Below are 25,759 nucleotides of genomic sequence, written 5' to 3' on the forward strand. Positions count from 1 at the left end.
TTTCCAATCATCATTTGTTGAAGATACGTTTTCTCATTGGATATTCATTCTTCCTTTGTCAATGATTAATTGATAATATAATTGTGGTTTTATTTCTAGGTTTTCTATTCTAGTCCATTGATCAATGCATCTATTTTTATGTCAGTATCATACTGTTTTAATTATTACCACTTTGTAATAGAACTTCAAGTCTGGAATTGTGATGCCTCTGATTTTATTTTTCAAGATTGCTTTGGCTATTCAAGGTCCTTTGTGGTTCCATACAAATTTTAGGATTGTTTGTTTTAGTTCTATGAAAAATGCTATTTTGATTGGGATTGCATTAAATGTGTCAATTGTTCTGGGTAGTATAGACATTTGAACAATATTTGTTCTAACCCATGAGCATAGAGTGTCTTTCCATTTCTTGGTGTTGTTTTGAATTTCTTTCAACAATTTTTTATAGTTTTCAGAGTACAGGTCTTTCACCTCTTTGGTTATTTTTATTCCTAGGTATTTTATTGTTCTGGTGCAATTGTAAATGGAATTGTTTTCTTAATTTCTCTTTCTGCTGCTTCATTGTTGGTGTACAGAAATGCAACAGATTTCCATGTTGATTTTTTAAAAAAATTTTTTTTCAACGTTTTATTTTTATTTTTGGGACAGAGAGAGACAGAGCATGAACGGGGGAGGGGCAGAGAGAGAGGGAGACACAGAATGGGAAACAGGCTCCAGGCTCTGAGCCATCAGCCCAGAGCCTGACGCGGGGCTCGAACTCACAGACCGCGAGATCGTGACCTGGCTGAAGTCGGACGCTTAACCGACTGCGCCACCCAGGCGCCCCAATGTTGATTTTGTATGGTGCAACCTTATTGAATTATCAGTTCTAGCAGGTTTTTTTTGGTGGAGTCTTTAGGGTTTTCTATACATAGTATCATGTCAGCTGCAATAGTGAAAAGTTTTACTTCTTCCTTATCAATTGGGTTGCCTTTTTGTTGTCTGACTGTTGTGGCTAGAACTTCTAGTACTATGTTGAATAAAAGTGGTGAGAGTGGACATACATCTTTGTCTTGTTCCTGACCTTAGAGTAAAATCTCTCACTTTTTCCCCAGGAAGGATGATGTTAGCTATGGTTTTTTTTTTATATAAGGCCTTTATTATGTTGAGATATGTTCCCTCTAAAATTATTTTGTTGAATGTTTCTATCATGAATGGAGGTTGTACTTTGTCAAATGCTTTTTCTGCATTTATTGAAATGATCATATGGTTTTAATCCTTTCTCTTGTTGATGTGATGTATCATGTTGATTGATGTGTAGATACTGTAGCACCCTTGCATCCAGAGAATAAATTTAACTTGATTGTGCTAAATGATTTTTAAAAATGTATTGTTGGATTCAGTTTGGTAATATTTTGTTGAGGATTTTTGCATTTATGCTCATCAGGGATATTGGCCTGTAGTTCTCTTTTCTTGTGGGGTTTTTATCTGGTTTTGGCATCAGGGTAATGCTGGGCTCATTGAATGAATTTGGAAGTTTTACCTCTTCTTCTTTTTTTTTTTTTTTTTTTTTAAGTTTGAGAATAGATATTGACTCTAAGTGTTTGGTAGAATTTACCTGTGAAGCCATCTGGACCTGAACTTTTGTTTGTTGAGGTTTTTTTTTTGTTTTTTTTTTTTTAATTTTTTTTTTCAACGTTATTTTTTTTTAATTTTTTTTTATTTTTGGGACAGAGAGAGACAGAGCATGAACGGGGGAGGGGCAGAGAGAGAGGGAGACACAGAATCGGAAACAGGTTCCAGGCTCTGAGCCATCAGCCCAGAGCCTGACATGGGGCTCGAACCCACGGACCGCGAGATCGTGACCTGGCTGAAGTCGGATGCTTAACCGACTGCGCCACCCAGGCGCCCCTGTTGAGGTTTTTTTGATTACTGTTTCAGGTTCCTTGCTGGTAATCAGTATGTTCAGATTTTGTGTTTCTTCCTGCTTTAGTTTTGGTAGGTTATATGTTTCTAGTTATTTATCCATCTCTTCTAGGTTGTCTCGTTGGCATATAATTTTTCATATTGTTATAATCCTCTGTGTTTCTGTGATGTTGGTTGTTATTTCTCCTTCTTGTGATTTTATTTGAGTACTCTTTTTTTTTTTTTTTGATGAGTCTGGCTAGAGGTTTATCAATTTTGATTTTTCAAAGAACAAAGCTCCTGGTTTCTTTGATGTGTTCTATTGTGTTTTTTGTTTCTATATCCTTTATTACTGGTTTTATTGTTGTTTTTCTAGCTCCTTTAGGTGTAAGGTTAGGTTGCTTATTTGAGATTTTTCTTGCTTTTGAGATGGGCCTTTATTGCTATAAGTTTCCCTCAGAACTTTTGCTGTATCTCTAAGGTTTTGAGCTGTTGGGTTTTTATTTACATTTCTCTCCATGTAGTTTTCTATTTCTTCTTTGATTTCTTGGTTGACCTATTCATAGTTTAGTAGCATGTTATTTAACCTCCATGTATTTGTGCCCTTTACAGATTTTTTTTCTTGTGGTTGATTTCCAGTTTCATAATGTTGTGGTCAAAATAGATGGTAGGACTTTGATATTCTGAATTTGTTGAGATTTGTTTTATGGCCTAACATGTGATCTATTCTGGAGAATGTTCCATTTGCACTTGAAAAGAATGTGTATTCTGCTGTTTTAGGATGGAATGTTCTGAATATACCTGTTAAATCTATCTGGTCTAGTGAGTCATTCAAAGCCATTGTTTCTTGCTGATTTTGTTTTGTGATATGTCCCAAAATATGTCTATTTTGTCCAAATATTGCTACCTTACCTTTCTTTTTCATATCTGTTTGCATGATAAATGTTTCTCCATCCCCTCACTTTCAATTTGCATGTGTCTTTAGGTCTGGAATGGGTCTCCTGTAGGTAGCATATAGATGGGTCTTGTTTTTTTAATTCACTCTGTCACCCTATGTCTTTTTATTGGAGCATTTCATTCACTTATATTGAAAATAATTATTAATACATATGTATTTATTGCCACTTTTTAAAACTTGTTTTGTGGTTGTTTTTGTAGCTCTTCTCTGATCCTTTCTTCTCTTGCTCTCTTCTCTCATTGTTTGCTGGCTTTCTTTAGTGATATACTTGGATTCCTTTATTATTATTTTTTGCATGTTTATTACTGATTTTTGGTTTGTGTATGTAACATCTGCATATAGCAGTCTATATTAAGTTGATGGTTGCTTAAGATTGGACTCATTCTTTTTTTTTTTTTTTTTAATTTTTTTTTTCAACGTTTTATTTTTATTTTTGGGACAGAGAGAGACAGAGCATGAACGGGGGAGGGGCAGAGAGAGAGGGAGACACAGAATCGGAAACAGGCTCCAGACTCTGAGCCATCAGCCCAGAGCCTGACGCGGGGCTCGAACTCCCGGACCGCGAGATCGTGACCTGGCTGAAGTCGGACGCTTAACCGACTGCGCCACCCAGGCGCCCCAAGATTGGACTCATTCTTTACTCCTCTCCCCCATGTTTTAGGTAATGGTGTCATACATTTTTTTATTTTGTGAGTCTGTTGCTGTTTTTTACAGATATACTCATTTTTACTGCTTTTGTGCTTCCTACTTTTATTACTCTTATTTATGGTCTTTCCTTTCCTTTTAAAGAGTCCCCTTTAACATTTCTTGGAGGGCTAGTTTAGTGGTTTAGCGTTTGTTTGGGAAACTCTTTCTCCTTCTATTCTGAATGATAGCCTTGCTGGATAGAATATTCTTGGCTGCAGATTTTTTCCTTTCAGCACTCTGAATTTATCATTCCACTCCTTTCTGGCCCACAAAGTTTCTGGTGAAAAATATACATATAGCCTTATGGGTTTTCTCTTGTATTTAACTGTCTTCTTTTATCTTGCTGCTTTTAAAATTGTCTCCTTATCACTACTTTTTGCCATTTTAATTACTATGTGTCCTCATGTGGACCTCCTTGGGTTGATTTTATTGGGGGACCTCTGTCCTGAATATGGATTTGTTTCCTTTTCCAGATTAGGGACATTTTTAGCTATTATTTCTTCAAATAAATTTTCTGCTCTCTTCTCTCTTTTCTTCTTCCTCTTCTAGGATCCTTATAATGCAAATGTTATTACGCTTGATGGACTCACTGAGTTCCCTAAGTCTATTCTCATTTTGCATTTTAATTTTTTCCCTATCATCTGTTCAGCTTGATTACTTTCCATTACTCTGTCCTCTGGGTCACTAATTCATTCTTCTGCTTTCTTAGCCTGATTTTTATTCCATCTAGTGTATTTAAAATTTTTATTGTGTTCTTTTCTGATTGGTTCTTTATCTCACTATTAAGGGTATCTTTGATGTTCCCCACTCTTTTCTCAAGTCCAGTATCTTTAAATCCCCTATCAGGCATATATATCTGTTTTGTTTAGGTCTCTTGCTGTGGTTTTGTCCTGTTCTTCCATTTGGGACATATTCTTCTGTCTCTTCATTTTGTCTTACTCTGTTTCTGTGTGTTAGGACAGTCAGCTATGTCTCCTTCTCTGGAAAGTAACAGCCATGTGAAGGAGAGGTCTTGTAGTACCCTGTAATGCAGTGTCCCCTGTTCACCAGAATCTGGCACTTCAGAAGTATCTCCTATGTGTGTGCATATGCCCTGCTGTTGTGTCTTAGATGCTTTTTCCTTTAGTCCAGTTGTCTCCAGTGGTTTTCTCTGCCTATCGTGGGCAGTGTTTTGTCTCTGTGGTGTTACTAGACCAGCTGGGAGCATCCTTCATCTGGAGTTAGATCATTCATTTGCAGTAGCACCAAGGTGCCTTTCCTGTGTTGTTCCTGAGAAATTTTTGTTATTGGGCACGGTCTGCTGTCAGACCAGATGTCTTCCCCCAGCCCACTGCTGGGGCACCCTTCTGACTGACATTATGTGGTTGTCTTCCCCTCAACCCAGGAAAGGAGTCACTTTGGAGTTGTCAGGCTTGTGGTCCCGGTTTGAATGGCCTCTGGCAAAGAGCATGTTGGAGGAGGTGGACTGCGCTGTGCCTGCAAGATTTGCATGCCAGCAAGAGGGGACCTGCTGCCACCTCTGAAACCAGGCTGGTCAGGGTAGGGCCCATGGTTTAACAGGGTGCACCATGGTCTGCTTGTGAAATGAGACTTACTACCACTGCAGCTGCTGGTACCAGGTCAGTAGGAGCTGATCTGCAAAGCAGGTAGGTGAAACAAGCAATTTTAATAAGGTGTGTGCTTCTTTTCCTCAGGAGGGGGCCTGCTGCATCTGCCTCCAGGACCAAGGCTGCACAATGTGCATGGTTGGGGGCTGTAGTATTGGTACGGTTTGCACTGGTCTTCTGGGGAAGGGGACAGCAGTGCTGGGACTGAGGCAAGCATGACTGGAAAGGACAGACCCACTGCTATGTGGGTGGGTGGGACTTGGTATAAGCAAGTTAGGTAATGAGTGTTGGCATCATGTTGTTTCTTGTAGATTGCCATGTTTATTCTGGGCATTGTGGGAGAGAGATGTGCCGGTGAATGGTGTCTCCTGGATGAGTCCCTCAGCATACCCTGCTCTTCAGGTACAGGCTCTGAGAGGAGTAAGTCTCCCTTCCATATGCCCCAGATGTTTTTCAAATTGCTGCTTCTATACTGTATTTTTGAGGGCTGTTTGTCCCACTGTCTCTTTAAGGTGGGCACTCAGGTTCCTATTGTCTCTCCCAAAGCTAAGTCAGCTGATTTGTAAAATGCCAGGCTTTAAGTCCCACTGGTTGTAAGAACTTAATGAAATTCAACTCCTCTGGTTTTCAAAGCCAAAGGTTATGGGAATTTGTTTTCCCTGTGCAGGTTTCCTAGTGTGGTAGAGGCTGCTTCTTGCCCTTCTCTGTGCCACTGGCTCCCTTCTTCCTGTGGAGGGCCCAGCTTTCCATCTGTTTATCTCCCGACTGATCTCCATCCTTTCTACCCTCTTCAGTGTGGCCTCTTCTCTGCCTTTAGTTGTGGCGTTTGTTCTGCCAGGCTTTGGGTCATTTTCTGGGTTATTTATGCTGATGTGGGTGTTATCTAGTTGTATCCATGGGATGAAGTGAGCTTAGGGTCTTCCTACTCTGTCATCTTCCCCGCCTCCCCTGAGATTCTATTTTAGACAAAGAATCAGGTTGCTTGAAGAATAGTGGTTCTCTCACAGCCTGCTATTGCTTAGGTGTAGAGCTTCATTCCAACCTTAAGAGCTTAAATTCAAGAAAGTGTTTGCTGTCACCAGCTGATGCCATTACCTGAGTCCTGGCCTTCACACCAATCAGGTTCAACCAAAGAAGCAGAACTAGTAGGAGACATGCAGAGACTTATTGCATTTATACAATTGTGGGGGCTGGCAAGGCAGGACCTAAATCTGCAGGGCAGGCCATTAGGAGGGGCAGGCTGGAACTCTAGCATGAGCTGAAGCTGCTACTCATAGATGGATTATCTTCAGTGAAGCTTCAGTTCTGCTTTTAACTTCTTTCACTTGATTGGATTAGACCCACCCAATTTATCCAGGACAATCTCCGTTAAAGTCAAATGATTATGGACTTTTAATAACACCTAAAAAATACCTTCACAGCAATATCTAGATTAGTGATTGAAAACCTGATGGCTTATAGCCTAGCCAAGCTGACCTATCAAAAAACCATTACCCCTTCGATTTAGATTGATACGCCCCTTAACCAACTCCAATATCAACAAGATGTGGTTGGGAGAGCATGGCAGGGATGGGGAGTACAGCAGGCTGGATACGTAACGTGGAAGTCTAAGGTCTGGATCATTCAGCCTTTATTTTCAAAGTATGGCTGTTTTTCTATAGGTGGTGTGGAGCCACTTATATGTGTGTACATTGGAACAATAATCCTAGATGTATATGAGAACAAGGATCGAATGAGTTAGATTGAGGCCCCACGTACAAAGGAAGCCCCTTTGCAAACTCTGCAAAGTTAAATAACCGAGATCTGACTAAAGGCCTAGTGATGGAGAGAAAATGAGACTTGAGTCGCATAAAGAAGGCAGAAGCATGTTTTGGTTGATCCAGAAGATTTGGGCCAATTAGTTTGTTTCATAGAGGGAATTATAAAGCAATCTAGGGAGGGACGCTGATGGTGAAGGTCATCTGACATAAATTTTCAGTGAAGTCCCTGCCAAAGTCTGCTTGCTGGTGTCCTGACAGGTCTGCAGAGACAAAGTGGTTCAGAGTTCATGCGGAGATGAGGCAGGGTCAGTGGCTGAGAAGGGCACCCACAGAGGGGGAGCTACCAGTGGTCAGAGGATCCCTACCAACCCACCCCCAATGGACGGAGGACAAGAGGGGCTGAGTTACTTCCTTCATCATTAAAACCAGTACTGAAGAAGGGCCGCAGAGGTCCAGCGAAGGCACATTCGGAGAAAGTGTAGATGAGGGAGCCGTGGTCAGTGATGTTGTAGAAGGAGACAGTGCTGGCCTCATAGTCAAGGAAGATCCCAACTTGGCACGGAGGCACCCGAAGGTGGAGGGGAGTCTGGGGGCTGGTGCCAGCCTCATATTTTTGTTTGTTCCACAGCCAAATTGTCCAGAAGCCATTTTGGGGGCTGAGCAAAAAATGCCCTTTCCTCCGCACAGAGTCTCTACAAACACCCAGGTCCCAGGCCTCCTTTCCTGTCACATCTACCTCCCAGTAAACCTTTCCAGAGTCAAAGAACTGGGCACCCAGGACCATGGGATAAGTGTCAAATCTGCCCTCATTTTCAGGCACTTCCTGGCGGCTGCCTCCAAGCCTCACTTGTCTCCGATCCTCTGACAGGATGAGCCACGGATTGGCTGTGTGTGGATCCAGAGTGATGTGTACTGCAGAGAGGGGACCAGAGTCAGGCTGGGAGAGTGTGGGGAATCAGGAACCTGGTGTCTCTGGTTGGGGATGAGGATGAGGGGCTGTGGATAAGGAGGTATCTGTGAGCCTCACTGTGGGAGGAAATGACCCCCGGCCAGGCCTGACCTTTGAGGGAACCACCTTCTCTACCTGTCCCTGCCTCACCTACCCTGACCTGTTCTCTCTCCCTGACTCTGGGACTCTGCTTCCTCATCACCCACTTCTGTTCCCCAGTCCCAGTCTCTCGGTGGTCGCCTCACCTCCGTAAGTCCTCAGCATCCTTTTCAGCCCTGGCACGAGGCACACACTCCTCAGGTCTGGAGGGGTGATGTCCAGATTCTTCAGGTTCCAACACTCACTCCTGAGGCAAACAGAGTTACAGACCCTGTCCCCAACTCCCACCTCACCCTCCTGAACCCTGACACTATAACCTCCCTTGTGGATGAAAATTTAACTCAATGCAAATTTACAAAAACCTCCTTTGCTGGGATCCCTGGGGGTGGGGGTGGGGGTGGGAGGCAAAAGGAGGTAGGATTTAGTTCCTTTCTAGGCCTTACTGGTTACAGGGGCCCCTGCAGCTATGGATAGTTTGTATCTCCTCTCCAAGCCTGAGGTCAGCAGGCACTCACTGTTTTACACTGTTTCATTTTATCACAAGGCATCTAATACAGATGGAATCACTTCTGTAAGGAACCTCAAGGCGTCTCCCCATATCATGGGTCTTACTCTCTGGCTCTTTCTAGGAGATTCATAACTGGCTGTAGACTCAGAACTTAATAGAAATTTCCCTGTTGGTTGGGGCTTCACTTTGTAAGGATGATGTAGTATAATTACTTTCGGCAGCTCACCAAGATGTCTGTTAATTAGCTTCACAACAGAAAATATCTTACGGAGGTTTGGGTATTTGAGAATAGGGACGAGAATGGGGGGAAAAATGAGTGCATGTTTTTCTAACTCAAAAACCTTTTCCACAGGTATATGTGCTTCCTACCACCCCCTCCTTTTTTTTTAATGTTTATTTTTGAAAGGGTGAGAGACAGAGTGTGAGTGGGGGAGGGACAGAAAGAGAGGGAGATAACAGAATTCAAAGCTGGTTCCAGGCTCTGAGCTGTCAGCACAGAGCCCAATGTGGGGCTCGAACCCACAAACCACAAGATCATGACCTGAGCCAAAGCTGGACACTTAACCCACTGAGCCACCCAGGCACCCCCCCGCCCCTTCCTCTTACAAAGAAAACTCCTTACCTTCCCAGGACACTTTTCACCTCCTGAGGAGAAAAGAGAGTGTGTAAATTCTGGAATCACTGGTTTACCATTAGACCTCATTTCTGTGGGTTAGGTGATGCCCCCCAGCCCCCAAGACCCACAGGACACTGCTTTACCCCATTCCTCTGGGGCCAATGCCTGAAAGACATTTCTGACCAGCTTGAAGCAGAAGGGGTGTGGATGCTTGTGGGGTAACCAGGGTAACCACTGTGGGTGTGACCTATAGCTAAGAGAAGGATGACCAGTTTAAGGACTCTGATTCAGAGGACAAATTAGAAAGCCCCGATTCCTGGAAGAAGAGTGGAAAGGAACAAGTAGCCCAGCCTGGCTGAGTCCTAGAGGCAGTCACAGGGAAAGAATGGCCAAGTCAGGATGCACAGAAACTGCTCTCATTTGCAGGCTTGCATTTGGGGGAAGGAAAGGCTCTGTCTTATGTTGGAGTTAATGCTGCCTTCTCATATGTATGTGAAATCAAATCACTTGAGAATATGCTGTTGCAGGGCTTGGGAACCCTTACCCAGGAATTGGCACACTCCTAGGCCCACTCAAAAGTGCATTAGAAAGTGTGGCTCAGTGTTGGGCAGAAGCAAGATTTAGACAATGAGAAGAGGGCCTACCAAGTCAAGCCAATCCAGGAAGCCTTTTTGCACAAACCAAACTAAACAAATAAAAAAAAATGGCTTCATGACCACATCTGACAGAGACACTGGCAAGTTTGGGAAGAGAAAAACTGTATAAGGTTAGAGCAGAGGGGACTTTAGAGACCCGCTAGTCAATAGTTTCCCCAAACGAGGCAAACACATTAAGGGATGCGAGAGGATTTTAAGTAGCACACACATCAATGAGTGTTTAAAAAATAGTTATGTGCTCATTTTAATTTCAGCTCTGCCACTTACTATTTGGGTGAACTTGGTCAAGTTATTTAGCTGTAGTGTCCAAGTTTCTCAACATCTCTGCCCCTCTGTTTTCTCATCTATGAAATGGGGATAACGTGATCCAACTCACTGTATTGCTGTGACAGCCTGAGTACACAGAGGCAGATACACTATGTGCCATTTAAGAATCGGCGGTGGTTACAAAATTAGAAAAAAATCAGTAACTCTCAACGCAGGATTTCTTGGCTCCTATCGCTTAGGACAAATTTCCTGTTAAGCTAAATTTCTTCAGGTGAAAGAGTGAGATGTAAAGAACAAACATATGCCAACAGGTTTGGGTAGTTCACAGAAGCAGCAGAAAGTGGGAAGAGGGTACATTTATGACTAACACTGGGGGATCCTTGTTATTCAGTCCACTCCCTCCCCTTGTTCCACAGATGGAGACATTAGGTCTAGGAAAAGGAAAGGGCTTTACCTAGAATTATGGAGCGAATTGGTGGCAGGGCTGGGGATGGGCCACTGTCTCTTAATTTCCAGGGCACTGTCTTTAGTTACATTTATGAAAACCTGCTCATGGTCAAATGCTCACGTAAAAGCTTTTGTGGTTTCTCTCATTTAATCCTCACAAAAATCCCTTGAGATATGTAACCTTATAGTATACATTTAACATAGGAGAAACCTGATACTCAGAAAAGTTATGGAACTTTCTCAAGGTCATGAACCTGGAAGGTGTCAGAGCAGGCACTCACCTGGGATGGCTGGTTCTTTGAATTGCTGTATGGAATATTTCCTCCTAACTCTGCACCTTTCCCATGACTTGAGTGCAAACCAAGCATGGGTCTGAATTCCAGTTTGGGAATAGTCCAGGGACCGGGTTTAGCCTTTTTTCAGTTGTTCCTTGAACCTCAGGGAGGGGGATGGCTCACCTGCAGCAGCTCCAGGGCTGAGCCCCTGCTCCTCTTCTCCAGCTCCACGACCAGCTCCTGCAGGGCCTGGCTCTTCTGGGCCACTGTGGCCTCCCTCTCGCCCAGGATTCTCAGCTGCTCCTTCTCCTCCATCTCTAGCTTCTGTAGCTGTCTCTGTTCCTCTGCGGCCAGGAAGTTCTGCTGCTGCACAAACTCTGTGTGAATCCGCAGTTTGTGTGTCTCAACCTGACTCTTTGGTGTAAATGGAAAGAGAGAGGTTTTTATCAAAATCTCCTAAGCTTCAGGAATGAAGGTACTCATATTGGTTTCTGTTCCCCGTAGATTCACCACTCAACCACTCAGACTCTGGGTCTGAGAGCAAACACACACACACACACACACACAGAATTTTTCTGGGCAGATAAGTGAGTGAGGCTTCTGGGCTCAGAGGGGAATGGGATTATTTGGGGGGGGGGCACACTGTAGCTGTCCTACAGTCTCATATGTATGGTAGCAGACTTTCAAAACCCACTCAGTACCCAAATGTGCCCCCGTGTCTTCATTTCTCAGGGAGTTCCTGAGAGAGTCACATCCATCCCTACCCCCAACAACCTCACAAAGACAGGCTCACAACACTGCTCTGAAGTCCTGAGGAAAGGGGGTCTTTGGGATAATCTCTGCTTGTCCTCTCCTGCTGGTGACTGGAAGGTCACCTGACGACACAGGATGACTCCTTTTGCCACCACAGCCTGACTCATCCTTCCCTGATCCCAAATCTTCCTTTTCTGGGCTCTACAGGCCATGAGTTCCCTCCACTCTTCTAATCCCTGACTATCCTACCTCCAAGTTATGGGTATAGAACAAGCTTTAGGTCTCCATTCTACTTTGGAGCAGTGATCTGGATATGGTTAAGCAACCACCTGGTCAGATTGGTTTTTCTACATTTGGTCTTGGTCATTCCCTTAAGTCTGTTCCTCACAGCCCTTGTCATTTACTGACAGGCCTGGCCATTGGGCATCTCTCCTGGGAGACCTCTGTCCCAGACGCTGAGGCAGTGATTCTGCCATTTCCTAAGACTGGGTTCAGGGAGCAGGAGCTTTAGGGTATGGCTTGTTCCTCTCAGCACTTTTTCCTAAGACTCTTGATTTTCCTATCTGATTGGGAGCTCTCTCCTTTTCATTCCTCTCTGTCAGGAGGCCTAGAGGATAGCTGGTTCTTGGAGAGTGAGATATACTATCCCTCCTCAGATGGGCATAGCTATGGTTAGAGCTTGAGTCTGTGACCCTAGACTCTGCCCTGGCTTCTGATCTGAGATTCCTTTTAGGACATGATTCTTGCCTTCCAGGCTGCTCTCTTCATTGCAATATCCACTTCCAACTCCTCCGCCAACCGTTGTCCTTTTCTCAGGTTCCCTAATGCCACCTGGAGCTTCTCCTGTAGAGAACGATAGGTTAGTGCCTAATCAGACCAAGAAGTGGGGTGGGGTGGGGTGGGGTGGCATAAGGAAGGAGAAAACCATGCTGGTTCTTTGAAAAGACTGAGTGCTGAGAAAGAGGGGAGACTACAGTCTGACTGGGGTGGAAATTCTGTGGATGGGAAGACTTTGGAAAAAGCCTAATGTTTCTTACAACATAGAGCTACACTGTTGGTAGGGGGCATGCTCATTCCTAATTAATCAGGAAACAAGGAAATGTGATTCTTGTAGCATTTCCTCAGTGTATTCCCCGCTCCTGGGAAATGAGAAAGTTGTACCAAGTTTGCAGTTCTTGGCTTAAGTTAGACAGGGAAGGTGGGAGGCACCCTTCCTTTCCCCAACCCCTCAACTCCACAGGTGACTCTACCTCCCCGGCTCTGGGGAACAAAGCACCCACCAGGGATGCCTCTCCTTCTACATGCTTTCTCCTCTGTGCTGAGGCCTCACCTTGTACTCCTGAGCAGCCTCCTCAATAGGGACCATGTGGTGGTTACGGTGATTCTGGGACTGGGAACACACCCAGCAAAGGATCTTCCCGTCTTCCTCGCAGAACAGGTGCAGTTTCTCTCCATGCACCTCGCACCGCTCCCGCTGCATGCCCTCCTTGGCACTCTGGTCAATTTGTTTAAGGTTGTCCACCATGTTGGCCAGCGGCCAGTTGGGCCTGACGTTCCGGAGCAAGAAGATGTGCTGACACACAGGGCAGACGCCGCCCCCATCTTTACCGACCTGAGAGATGCAGTCGTGGCAGAAGCTGTGGCCACATTCAATGCTCACAGGCTCCACGACAGGATCCAGGCAGATAGGGCAAGTGACCTCCTCCCACATCATCGCCAGGGGCGCTGCTGAGGCCATTGCAGTAACGTTCCTATGAGGCAGCCCTGTGGAGAGCCTGCGGAAGCCTAGTAGGAGGGGAGAAAAGGAAAAGAGAAGATGAGAAGGGTTGTGTGAGGGGGGGGAAAAAAAAAAAGAAAAAAAAGCAATCCCAAGGAAACCCTGAGGAAGAGTGAGGTGGAGGGTGTGAAAATAAGATGAGAACGTTAACTTGAGCAACAAGAGCTTCTCCTCCCTAGTCCCATCCACTGATCCAGCCAGACAGCGGAGAAACGCAGTCTCCAAAAGAGAGCAAGATTGTTTTGGGGAACTTCAGAGATAGAGCTGTGTGCAACTCCATCTTCATCAGGTCCACCGCTACTTAAACCCTCGGCCCCTGGGCTTTTCCTGTGCGTCTTCTCCCATGTCGGGTGCCAGTGCACTGCCAAGCAGCTCGTGGTAACAGGTGCGGCCTTTTACCACGCACTCTCCATGCGCTGCAGGAGGTGCTGCGTGCTTTGCGTACGTCTTCGTTAGTCTGCGCGATAATGGCAGGCGTTATGCACAGGTTACAGGACTGCATACATAAGAATATGTTTACAAGTGTGTACATATACGTGTAGTACGTATACATGTATGTGCTTGTATGTGTATGTATGTGTTCACACCCACCCACCCACGTGGTAGAGCCCTTCCCGGGCTCTCCTCTCAGCTTCCGGAACCTGGTAACTGTCCTCATTGCCTCTGGGGCACAGACCCAGACCTATCTACCACCCTGCCCCTCTCCCTCCCAGAGGGGAACTGTGGAGAGGCGGGTCTCCAGGACTGCGGACCGACCCACGCTGGGCTGCCCTAGACCACGCTCCAGGCTAGGTTGCTGCCCTGTTCTCCCTGCCCAGGCGGCAGCAGCAGTAAGGCGGCCCTCGGCCCTTCTCCCTTTCCTGTAACTTGGAAGTCACGTACACAGGCCAGGCCCCCTCCCAGGCAGGCTGTCAGCCCGGGAGGAACCGCTGGGCTTGGGCTGATCGAGACCAGTTCCTCTGCGGAGAAGGGAGAACAGGGACCCCAGGCTCTAGGGATGAGACCTGGATGGAAGGGGACCCTCAGATCCGGGGCAAGGGGGAGATGTCCCCCAGCCAGGGCTGGGGCGCTTGGGTTTGGGCAAGTCACTCACCTTTTCAGGGGAGTCCGCAGCTGGCGGCAAGTTCCCTATTTCACTTTCGATTTTCCTTCAGAGGCAAGTCTGAAAGGGAGGCGGGCCGAGGGGCAGGGAGTGGGAGGAGCTTGGGAGGAGAGGGTGATACGCAGGGCGGAGCTAGGGGGCAGTGGGTGGAGGAGGCTCAGACGCCCCGGGCAGACACTAAGCGAAAGCTCTTCAGCATTTCAGCCTTGCTGAGCGCTCCCTCCCAGGTCCTCAGTATCTAATAGTCCTCAGCACCTACTAGATGGAGGATTCATGCTGCCTTCTTTGACGCTGGTCACCATCACTCCACAGCCCTATGCTGTGCCTACGTGTGGGAGCTGCTCCTAAGGAGGTCTGAATGGCGACAAGAGTGCCTGGAGCTCTTCCTAAAGTGCCATCCTGTGCTTCCTACTTCCAGAAACCAGTCCTTTTCAGGAGAGTGTTGATATTCTTTTAACATCAAGGGGTGAGGGATTTATACTGCATGACCCAAAGGCAGGTATTACACCAGTGAGTGGTAAGCAAGGAATTGACATTTATTGAGCACCAACTGTGTACTTGTCACTGAACTAGGGATTTTCACAGGTTATTTCCTAAATTGTAGTAAATTGTATTTCTTAATTATAGTAAAAATTGTTGGGGCGCCTGGGTGGCGCAGTCGGTTAAGCGTCAGACTTCAGCCAGGTCACGATCTCACGGTCTGAGTTCGAGCCCCGCGTCGGGCTCTGGGCTGATGGCTCAGAGCCTGGAGCCTGTTTCCGATTCTGTGTCTCCCTCTCTCTCTGCCCCTCGCCCGTTCATGCTCTGTCTCTGTCTGTCCCAAAAATAAATAAATGTTGAAAAAAAATTAAAAAAAAATTATAGTAAAAATTGTAGTAAAAAGTTATTTCTTAAATTGCAATTACTTAAATTGTAGTAAAATTGTAGTAAAATTACATAACGAAACTTACCATCGTAATCATTTAAGTATATAGTTCAGTGGTGGTATTAAATACATTCACCTCATTGTGTGACCATCAGATCAGCATCGTCCATAGAATTTTTTTCATCTCATCATATTGGAAACTCTGTTACCTATTAATAACTTCCCATTATCTCCTCCTCTGAGCTCCTGAAAGCCACCATTCAATTTTCCATCTCTATGAATTTGACTTCTTTAGGTGCCCCAATAGAAGTAGAGTCATACAGTATTTGTCCTTTTGTGACTGGCTTATTTTACTTAACACAATGTCCTCAGGGTTTATTCATGTTGTGAATAACACAACGGGCTTTCTTTCCTTTTACAGGCTGAGTATTCCAATGTCTGTATGTGCATTTTGTTTCCCCATTGATCTGTCAGTGGACACTTGGGTGACTTCTAGCTTTTGACCATTGTGAATACTGTTGCTATGTTCAGGTTATATTATTTAAGCCACATAACAATTTAGTGATTCAGGAGTTATTAAACTCATGTTACAGGAGAGGACACTGAGGCTGAATGGAGTGAAGTGACAAAGTAGATGTATGAGAATTAAAATGTGCAGGGAAGAACCTCATTTTAGTGACAGCCCAGAGAAGACAGGCTGCCCTGTCAGCTCAAGCAGCGGTTGTAGGGGCAGCTGGTAGGGATGTGGTCATAAGCTGTGGAGGAGGAAGGAGAAAAAAGGAAGGGTGAGGAGGCTAGGATTCTCAATTCCTTCCAACTCAGATTTTTTTTTTTTTTTTGGTCCCTGTATAACTTAAGGTTAAAAACATCAGTTGAACTTTGCTTAATGTTTGGTATAGATTAGGAAACCTAAAAACACTTCATGCCTCTTTGTAAATTCCAGTTCTGTTTTTATGAGAATTTGCTTAGTGGAAGGTTATCAAGTGACATCTAATATTCAAATTGTATCACTGTAATGATTTGATTCCAGGGACATAGTTCCAGAAAGAAAAGTGGAAACAGTAAAAGAAGAAGGAGAAGAAGAAGGAGGAGGAGAAGAAAAAGAAACCTATATGTGAATTAGCAGACACTCAGAAAATGAGTACTTCACATCACTGCCCTCACTCATTCCTATAGGCACCGAGCAAGCTGCTGTGGGGTGGGGTAGAAAAGAGCATAGATCTCATGATAGTGCCGACATGGATTCAGTGCTAACCCTGCTATTTACCAGCCATGTGCCATCCCTCTGAGCTACAATTTATTTATTAAATAAAGATATTAATATACACACCACAGGGTTGCTTTGTACATGTTCAATAATATACATCAATATACAACAGATCAATATAACATATACATGCTGCAACAGTCCCCAACTTGGTATTGTCTAGAAGATCAAAATTGCCACTCATTCCAAATTCCCCTTACTCACTGCCAGTACATTTAGTACTTCAGTGTTCTTTCCCTGGTGGGTAATCCAAATCATTCCTGAAGGATCAGTATCCTTAATGTACCTGTCTTTAATGCACTGGTTATTGTTATCAGGCAATCATAAGTAGGAATCTTTCCAATGTATATTTTGGGTTTTAGGCAAGGTCCTCCTTGCCCCATTATGTACCAACTTAAATTCTCCTTGGTATTAGAAATAGGTCACTCCAGCCAGTATAGAAAATCCATCCTGTGCCTCTTTAATCAGTGGCTGAAGAAGCCCCATAGAGCCAGGGGATAGTTGCAAATTCCAGTTTATTAGAACCAAGTTTGCTTACTCTGGTAGGTCTTCTCCCCCCTCCAACCCCCCCCCCCTTTTTTTTACTACACCCTCTAAAACAGGGCTGAGTCCTATGTTGGAAGATGGAAAGACAATGTTCTATACATGAGTTACTTGTTTGATGGTGATAGGGGTCACTTACACCTCCCCCCATGGATTCTTTAAAGTGTGTGTATATAGTGCATATGAAAAAATGCAACCATATATTAGTTGATTTTGATCATGTACCAGAATTTATAGGACAACCTTCCTATCTCATAGGGTGGGGTTTCCAAATTGGTGTCATACCTGAGCCTTCAGCAGGGCATCTCATAGTTTTTTTGGTCAACTTTTTCTGCCTGATGGTGTATATTGTAAGACCGATGCATTCCATAGGGCAAGCCCATTAACAGAATTCTTTGATTACAAAATCAGTTCCTTGGTTGCCAGTGATGCTCTTGGGATATCCTGATGGTGTAAATCTAAAAATGGTGGTGTTGGCAGAAGCAGTGTAGGAAAGAAAATGAATCTGTCTATGGAATATTACCACCTATATTGTAAGGGCGATACAAATTAGTTTAATACAATTAACGTGCCACTAGAAGACTGTCTAGACTCTCCTAGAAATAGTGAAAAATCAGGCTCAGAGTTGTCCTTTAATGTATGTATCCATAGCAGTAGGGATAGAGGCTCTGCCTGAGCATAGGTTTCTCCTAAGTCTTCTTTGTTTACGACTATTAATATGGACACTTGTATAGGAACTCACTGAATAGCAATAGGTGCCTGGGGCAGAGACCGATCAATATCCATAGAATGGGTCTTCTTGTTTACCCATGACTAATTAAAATTGATGCATTTAGAGTCTAGGTACTTGGGAAGGGGTATTTAGTGTAGTAATAAGGAGTTTAAACCCTGTTTGATTCCATATACAATATTCTTAACTAATATAATCCTGGTAAGCCTTTTATTTCCAGATCTTAAGGCCAACTCAAACACCATCTTATTTATATAAAGACTTCTTTATTTTTCTCTTGTCTGTCAAGTCCGTTTTAGGTTTTGCACATGCTTTACTCTTTCAAAGGCATGGTCTACTAAAGAATAGGATTGGTACCTGATTAATCTCTAGGTAAAGCACAGTGAATAAAAGGAACTCCAATATTGTGAACCATTTCAAAGACTGTTGGATAATGTAGATTTTGGAATCAACACAACAGGGATCAGTCTCTCATGAGCAAATGGAATTGGTCTCAGGTTTCACCAGTTTACCTCCATTTATCATTTTCCCTCCAATGCCAGATTTGAGAGACAACCTGGCATTAGCTATATTTATTATTTTAAGGCAAAGAATGCCTCTCACAATGCAATGCCAGGAAAGCTAAAGAAATGATTTCATCAGAGATGTCAGTATTTCAACACAGTTAAGAATCCATTAAAAATGATCTCTTTACCTTTTAGAGCTTGGAGCATGAGAAGAACCTGAAAAATGTCTAAAATTTCAATGAATGAAAAAAGGGATGTGATAGAAATGGGAAAGTCTTACATTGGGGTGCAGCCCATGGAGGACAGAGTTTGGTTTCCTAATTGGGAGAACCTCCAGGAAAACCTCAGGAACTGCTAATGACCTCAAGCAGACAGAACCCTGAAATGTCCCATTCTTGAATCTGCAGGACATATGGAGACCTGGAGGGGAGTAAAGAGGAGTCAGCACACCCTGCAGGATAGCCTGGCACCTCTACATTGTCCTCCTCTCCAGGGGGGTGAGAAAGGAGGAAAGGATGGCTGAAGTTAATGAGTTAGAACGTCAGAGCTTTTAACAAAATTACTGACCAATATTTTTCAAGACTCTCAAGGTCATGGAAACCAAGGAAAAGCTGAGAAGTTGTCACAGACCAGGCTGGATTAAGGAGACATGATGATTAATTACAATGTGGTTCCCTATGCTGGATCCAGGACCAAAGAAGTAGATACTAATGGAAAAACTGTCAAGATCTAAATAAAATCTGGACTTTAGTTAGTAATGATACACTACTACTAATTTCTTAGTTTTGACAAATATACCATGTTCATGTAATTTGTTAACACTAAGGAAACTAGGGGAGGGAAATATAGAAACTGTATTGTAACTCTTCTGTAAATCCAAATGTATCCCCAAATAAGTTTATTTAACCTCCTTCCCCTCCCCCCAAAATAACCCTCTATGAGTGGTGGGGGAAAAGTGACCTTTGGATGGGCAATGTAGGGGCATTAAGACATCACTGAAGCCTGTTCTCAATTTCCTATTGGAAAGGAAAGAGTATGTATGGAAATTATATGATGTGCCAAGACCTTTTCTGAGTGCCTTCATAGTCTAGCATAATTCTAACAATCCCATGAAATAACCATAATTCCCAGTTTACAAGTGAAGCCTAAAAGGCTCAAGGAGTTAATTTGCTCATTATCACACAGCTGATAAGAGACAGATCCAGAAATAGATCCCAGCTTTTCTACTACATCATGCTTGATGTGTGACCTCTAAGGTTATTACCAGGAGAGAGAGAGAGAGAGAGATTGCTTCCTCATTATAACTTCATTTTCAACCACCTTCATTCCCTAGGTACAGGTGAAAAGAGAACTTCTTTCCTCCTCTCTGACACATATGTATAAAGCACTCATGCACATTTCTGGCTACATTGCCTGGTTTCTCTCTGGCAGAATTTGGGAAGAGCTTGGGCTTATTCTCTCTAGAAATGGAAATTCTTCATGGCCTCTGGTGTTCCGAGCAGGACAGTGTGTGTGTCCTCATCTCTACTCTCTTGGTCCCCACCTGTCACCAGGCTATTCATGGGGCTGGCTCTTTGGGAAGGGAAGGTGCTCAGTATGGGGCAACTGAATATTCCTCTGGTGCGCCCCTGTGAAAAATCATCAGGATGTACTACTGTTTGGTGCTTCCTTCCAAGTCCCAGAGCACCCTGGCCCAGCACTCAGGAGGTTCAGGAAGTTCAACTATGAAAATCTCTTGGATTTGCATTTGGATCCCGGAAGACCTGTTATTCCCTTACTTCTACCAGGAGGTTTATAAAATGTTGGTCTTTATTGACACAGCAAAAAATGTTTTTCACAAACAGAGAAACGGATGAGAAGAGACACACACTCTGGAGCTATGGTGAATGCTGGGACTGGAGGGTCAAAGCTGGGGGGGTGGAGGGGCGGAGGTGGAGCATGGAGCCTTGTATTTCCAGCCTGCATCAGCATTTCTGCCTCTGGGCCTAACCGAGTAGCTGCTGCTTAGGACAGGCAACCATCCTTTTGGTCCTTACAAAACCTGAGAGGTAAGTGTTACTTCAAGGCCTTTGTCAATCCTTTTTCTTATAACATCATGGGCTTGGGTGGTCATCTGTAAGGAGTTCTGATTACATCAAACAACACCTTCTTTTGAGCTTGACCATTCCTTGCTGATCTGAGCTGAGAAACATGGTTACCTCACGGTGACAGGAAACACTATTCCTTCTCAGTCTTCAACTAACTGGCCAGAGCTGAGCAAAATCAAGTAGAGATAAATCTCCAGGGTCTCTCCTGCAGTGGCTTCTCTGAGGACAGGCTGAATCTGACAGGAGTCCTTCATCCTATTGTGGGGCTTATGATTAGGGGGCAAAGACACGCATAGGGAATGTACTCTGCCTCAATCTGGAGTCCAGCTGTGTCAGAAAACCTCCCTTGAGACAGCACATTCTGACTAGTTTGAACCAGTACAGAGGGGTCACTATCTCATTCTACATTAATTCAAGAAGGCAGTCAGTTATGTAACAGAGGATCATAGTTAATCTTTTCAATGTTACGATTTCCTGATGAACTCATTTTTCTAATGGAATTTGAAAAATATTTAATGCCTAGCATGGTGGTAATTTTGGTTATGTGTAAGATTTCTTTCATATTTATTTTTATTTTGTTTATTTTTAAAATTTACATCTTAGCATTAAGTGCAGCAATGATTTCAGGAGTAGATTCCTTAATGCCTCTAACCCATTTAGCCCATTACCCCCCCATAACCCCTCCAGTAACCCTCTGTTTAAGAGTCTCTTATGTTTTTGTCCTCCTCCCTGTTTTTGTATTATTTTTGCTTCTCTTCCCTTATCCTGATGAACTCGTTTAACCTTCCCCAAAACTCAAGGGAAGTACTCACATTAGGTTTTATGGGTCAGAACATTTGGACAGAGAGGTTAAGAAATTTGCTCAGAGTCATGTAGCTAATTGGTAGTAAAGCCAGAAATCAAACCCAGGCAGTCTGGATTTACTGCATACACTTCTACTCTGTCCCGCCTACCCAGGATAAAATACAGGTAAGATGCCAACCTGTCCCAAACTCTGATATGCTAATGTGAGGAGACACTGGATTTTAATAGAACATACATTATTCATGCTATTAAAGACGTTTCAGGAAGTGGGAGAGATCACTTTTGCAGACATCTTAGAGCCCCTCAGCAGATTTGTGTGTTAATTCCGGAGGGAACATCACAGAAAGCTGGATTATAACACATTCACAGGTGCCAGTGATTTACAAACAGTCCTGTACACTGGCATGATTTGATCACTTTAAATTTAATATCATTCAATACTAGACATATTTCCACTCCATTCCAGACCTTGGCATCTCTTTGTGAATAATCAGGCTTCATCAGTTAAACCTAATCAAGGATTTTCGTTGCCAACTTTAGAAATGAAGCTATACATATAATTAAATGTGAAGGTGTGATCTGTTTAAAAATATTTAAAGAGATTAAGAATAAAAGACTGATAGGATAAGATTTACTTAATAATCATGATTTTTTTTTAACTATGTGGATCCCAAATCTGTAAGGAAGTGAAAACCTTTTGAGAAACTCCAATTTTATTCCTTTACTCAGATTTTACTGCAATTTCACTGATAGATTTTAGGATTTAAGTCCTATATTCAAGCTATAGCCTCTGAGAATCTGTTTACATGTGGTCTGAGGAGGAAGGATAGATGGAGGCTAGGAAATCTCCCCATACAGCTCCCATTCATTCGTTCACAGATCATAATAGCAGCTTCAAATGGCTAGAAAGCAGCTGGAGGTGGAAGGAGCCTGAGTTGTTTCTGGGGGAACTGGAGACCCTGCAGATGGTTTGTGACTGTCCAGTTATAGGTGTGCAGCCCAAGCAGGTTTATGCTAAGCTTATTTCTGAGCAGAGCAGTGATAGAGCTCATCTCAGCAAAAGCATGACAACATCATGGGCTTGGGGAAACCTTGGGTTCCCAGCTCCTGATGGTCCCTGCTAGGCTAGAGTATCATGCCACAGCCTTTTTTTTCTGTAAACTTCCTCTTGGTCCCAGGCTTGGGGCTTCTTCAGTCCTAGGACTCAGCTGGCAAATCGAAGGCTTCCATACCCTTCAGTGCTGGAGACTGATGTCTAATTGCTATAGAAATCTTGTTTCGGGGGAGAAGGGTCTCCAGCCTTCTCTAAGCTGGGTCATTTCTTACAGTGGCTCATAGTTTGGCTATAGACCATTTGGTGACAGACTTCCCCCATCAGAGAAAGATAAAGTCTTTGCACTATTCATGGTCTTCCGGAGCCTAAATGAGGAAGACTGTAGAGAGGCAGAAAGTGTAATTTAAAATTTCCCCCCACATCCTCAAGAAGGGTCTGCTTGGCATTGATTCCCTCTTTTTGTCTTCCTGTTTTTTCTTTCCAGATATAGTTTTATCATGTTTCTCCTTTGTTCACTCAGGAGATTACTACTATGAGAAGAAAGTTCTTCTTCCTAAACCATGAGCCTATAATTAAATTCACACTCAGGGAAGTTAATAAGCACATGGGCCCCTTATAAACTTAGAATTTTTCTATGAGGAAGTTGATGGGTTGATGCATACAAGTGATCAGAGAGGAGGCAGAGGTGGTAAAAGAGGAGATCCCATACATCTGTAATCCTATTTCATATCCTTTGACATTTGAAGTACTAATAACATTAATAACCATTATAGCTAGCACAAAGCAGCAGCATAACACTGTGCTTAAGGATGTGAATTCTGGAGTCAGACTGCTTAAATTTGAACCCATGCTCATCCACTTTCTTACATCATGATCTTAAGCAAGTTTTCCAACTACTTGGTAGCTCAGTTTTCACATATGCAAACTGGGAATAATTATACCCACCTCATAAAGCAGTGTGTACTCCAATATTAGCCATTATTATTTTTAAGTGTGCTTATTACATTCCCAGCACTGTCCTAAGTCCTTTGCATATATTCTTATTTAATCCTTACAATGATCTACAGGGATAAGTATTGTTTTCAAAGATTTTAGAGGTGAGAATGCTGAGGAACAGACAGAAACATGAGGTTTGTAGTCAAATGGACAGAGCTTGAAGCTGTTCTTCTCTTCTGCTCTTTGTGTGGTGCTGGACAGCTTCCTCACCTTTCAGGCTTTATTTCCCCATCTGTAGGAGGATGATGCCACTCACAGGCTTCGGAAGGAGGAAGACTTCATGAGTTAATGGATGTAAAATCCTAGGGTATCTGTTTGTTGTTACATTTTAATAAATGCCTACCATGTGCTAAACAGTTTATAGTCTTTCCTACATTCATCCTCTGGTGAGGTTGGTATTTTTGTCCTTTTTCAATGACAAGAACACCTTTTTTGGTGAACTCCTTGTCACCCTGCAGCACTGGAATCAGGGAGGAGGGAACAAACTCCCTTGTATCAGACACTGCAGCACTCTCGGGTCTTGGGCACAGGTGGGTTGTGGAAAGTGACTTGGCCACTGCATCCAGAGGATGAGCCACAATCTCTGTGGACAGGCTGGAAAAACTGGACATGATTGGAGCAGAGAGGCCTAGCTGGCTTGACCCAAGGACCACTTCTAGTAGGTGACCTGACTCCAGTCCCAAACCCCTGTATCTGCTTTGGAGAGAGATGGGGTTGGAGGGAGGGGATAAAAAAAACTAGCCTTTAAATTGTCTCAAGGGTAAAGGATCTAGTAACTATAAAGTATCAAAACATCTTCTTATATAAAACAATTAAGCAAATAGCCTTTGTCTTTAGGCCAGCTTGGATTTAAATCCTGGATCTACCACCTAGCTTCATGACCTTGGCAAAACTATTTAGCTTCTTGGAGCTCCCATTTTTTTTCATGAGAAAATGGAAAAATATCCCACAGGGTTAGAGGATTAAGCAAGAATATGTGTACAGAGCATTTATAAAAGACAAATGTATTGTTTCTGAATTTTACTATTATTTTGTAAGAAAATGAACTCAGGACACTGAAGTAAGGAGCATGGCAAACAGGAAAAAATGGGAAACAGCAAAGTGTATTTAACTCCATCACACCAATTTAGGGATCTCTAGGAATCAGAGAAAGGTCATGTCCAAGCTTCCAAGCACCTGAGATGGCAGTTCTCTGAACTTTCTTCACGTGTGATTGTGGGCGTGTGGTTGTCATTTCACTCTGCCGTGGACAGAAGCTTTGTACAAAATGATAGGATGCTATGTGGAATGAGAGTCAATGAAAACATGGCTTTGGGTGGGCCCTAAGCTGCTGTTTTGCTGAATAGACCAAGTTGTTTCCAGAGAAAGAGCCTTTCCATTTGGGCTCTGGTCTATTAGATAATGCATGTCTGATGCATTATGTCTGATGGTTTGGGAAAAATTTCATAAGCTGTCTACTAGCACGTGGCCTTGAGAATCAGTCCTGAGTGGAGATCATGATCATTCACTTACCAGATATTTGGCTTACAAGAAGTTAGTCAACCTGAGACTCATTGTGATGATTGTAGGTCACATCCTTAGTGTCTGGCAGATGGTCAATAAATGATAGCAACTCTTCTTGTCATCAGAAACTGATGTGTGGATCTGTGCACACTTAAACTGGAACAAAACAGCACATCCCTTTAAGATATCTCTAATATGAGTTTTCATTGCTATGTGCCATTTCTAACACAGTGATTTTCAGAGAACAGAAAGTCAGTTTAGTGCTTATAGGACAAATCATCAGTTCATTCCTTCAACAAAGGCAAAATTGAATGAAGGAAGACAGAAAAGAATGATTCTATTATACAGGCAAATTTATGGTATTACAAGTCAGAAAGGTGGTAATCACTGACAGGATGGGGTGACTGGAAGGGGTTTCTGAACGTTCTTGGGGGCTGACAGTGTTCTGTTTTCTTGATCTAGGTGCTTGTTACACAGATGTGTTCACTCTGAGGAAATTCATCAATCTTTACACTTACAATATTTAGGTTTTTCTGTGCATATTTTCAACAAAAAACATTCTAAGAATTATCAAATATGGTAAATTTGCTGAATAGAAAGATATGTTAGTAGTAATGTTTATGATGCTTAGGGGAGAGTTGACTGAGAAAACAAAGGCTACAAATGTATGATGGACAAGGTCTCTTCCCTTCTGCATCCAGTATAAAGATCTTTAACCTGGCCCTGCAGAATCAGGAGCCAGGAGATCATTAAAGTTATGACAGGTGACACCCTTCTATAACAAATCTGGTCACTGTGTTTCCTGCCTATACATATACTCATTTAAATGTCCATACTTGCCTTTTAAGTATTCTGCTAGTTTAATGGAAATTTGGACAATGAATCAATACAGAGAGACCAAATGAAGAAAGTAGGACAGTTAGGAGGCTGTTATAATATCTAGGGAAATGATGGCAAGTTTTAGTTTTATTGTGATCTGAGAGGAGGGGGGTGTATTCAAATACAATTGATTTGGGGAATAAGTTATGGAATGAAAAGAGATGCTAGGTTTTTTGTTTTCCT

At 43.3% G+C, this 25,759-nt stretch overlaps 1 protein-coding gene across 1 annotated transcript; it reads right to left on the minus strand.

The window, feature by feature from the left end:
• Window positions 1–6,746: 6,746 nt before the first annotated feature.
• On the minus strand, window positions 6,747–14,422 carry TRIM21 (tripartite motif containing 21). The gene is made up of 7 exons (XM_043580413.1): window positions 14,334–14,422; window positions 12,794–13,248; window positions 12,211–12,306; window positions 10,894–11,124; window positions 9,072–9,094; window positions 8,088–8,188; window positions 6,747–7,805 (listed from the first exon to the last, which is right to left on the minus strand). The coding sequence occupies exons 2-7, from the start codon at window positions 13,199–13,201 to the stop codon at window positions 7,255–7,257; spliced, it is 1,410 nt and encodes a 469-aa protein (XP_043436348.1). The 5' UTR covers window positions 13,202–13,248; window positions 14,334–14,422; the 3' UTR covers window positions 6,747–7,254.
• Between the last annotated feature and the right edge of the window lie 11,337 nt (window positions 14,423–25,759).

This window comes from Prionailurus bengalensis, chromosome D1 (genome assembly GCF_016509475.1).
Source record: "Prionailurus bengalensis isolate Pbe53 chromosome D1, Fcat_Pben_1.1_paternal_pri, whole genome shotgun sequence".
Taxonomy (NCBI): Eukaryota; Metazoa; Chordata; class Mammalia; order Carnivora; family Felidae; genus Prionailurus; species Prionailurus bengalensis.

What these genes read in the sequence shown, in the direction of transcription:
- TRIM21 (XM_043580413.1), bottom strand. Translation starts at nt 13,201, where the DNA reads ATGGCCTCAGCAGCGCCCCTGGCGATGATGTGGGAGGAGGTCACTTGC. An exon ending in AGGCTGCTCAGGAGTACAAG is followed by an intron (nt 12,307 to 12,793) that starts GTGAGGCCTCAG and finishes CGTTCTCTACAG; the next exon opens with GAGAAGCTCCAGGTGGCATT. An exon ending in GTGAAAAGTGTCCTGGGAAG is followed by an intron (nt 8,189 to 9,071) that starts GTAAGGAGTTTT and finishes TGTTTGCCTCAG; the next exon opens with GAGTGAGTGTTGGAACCTGA.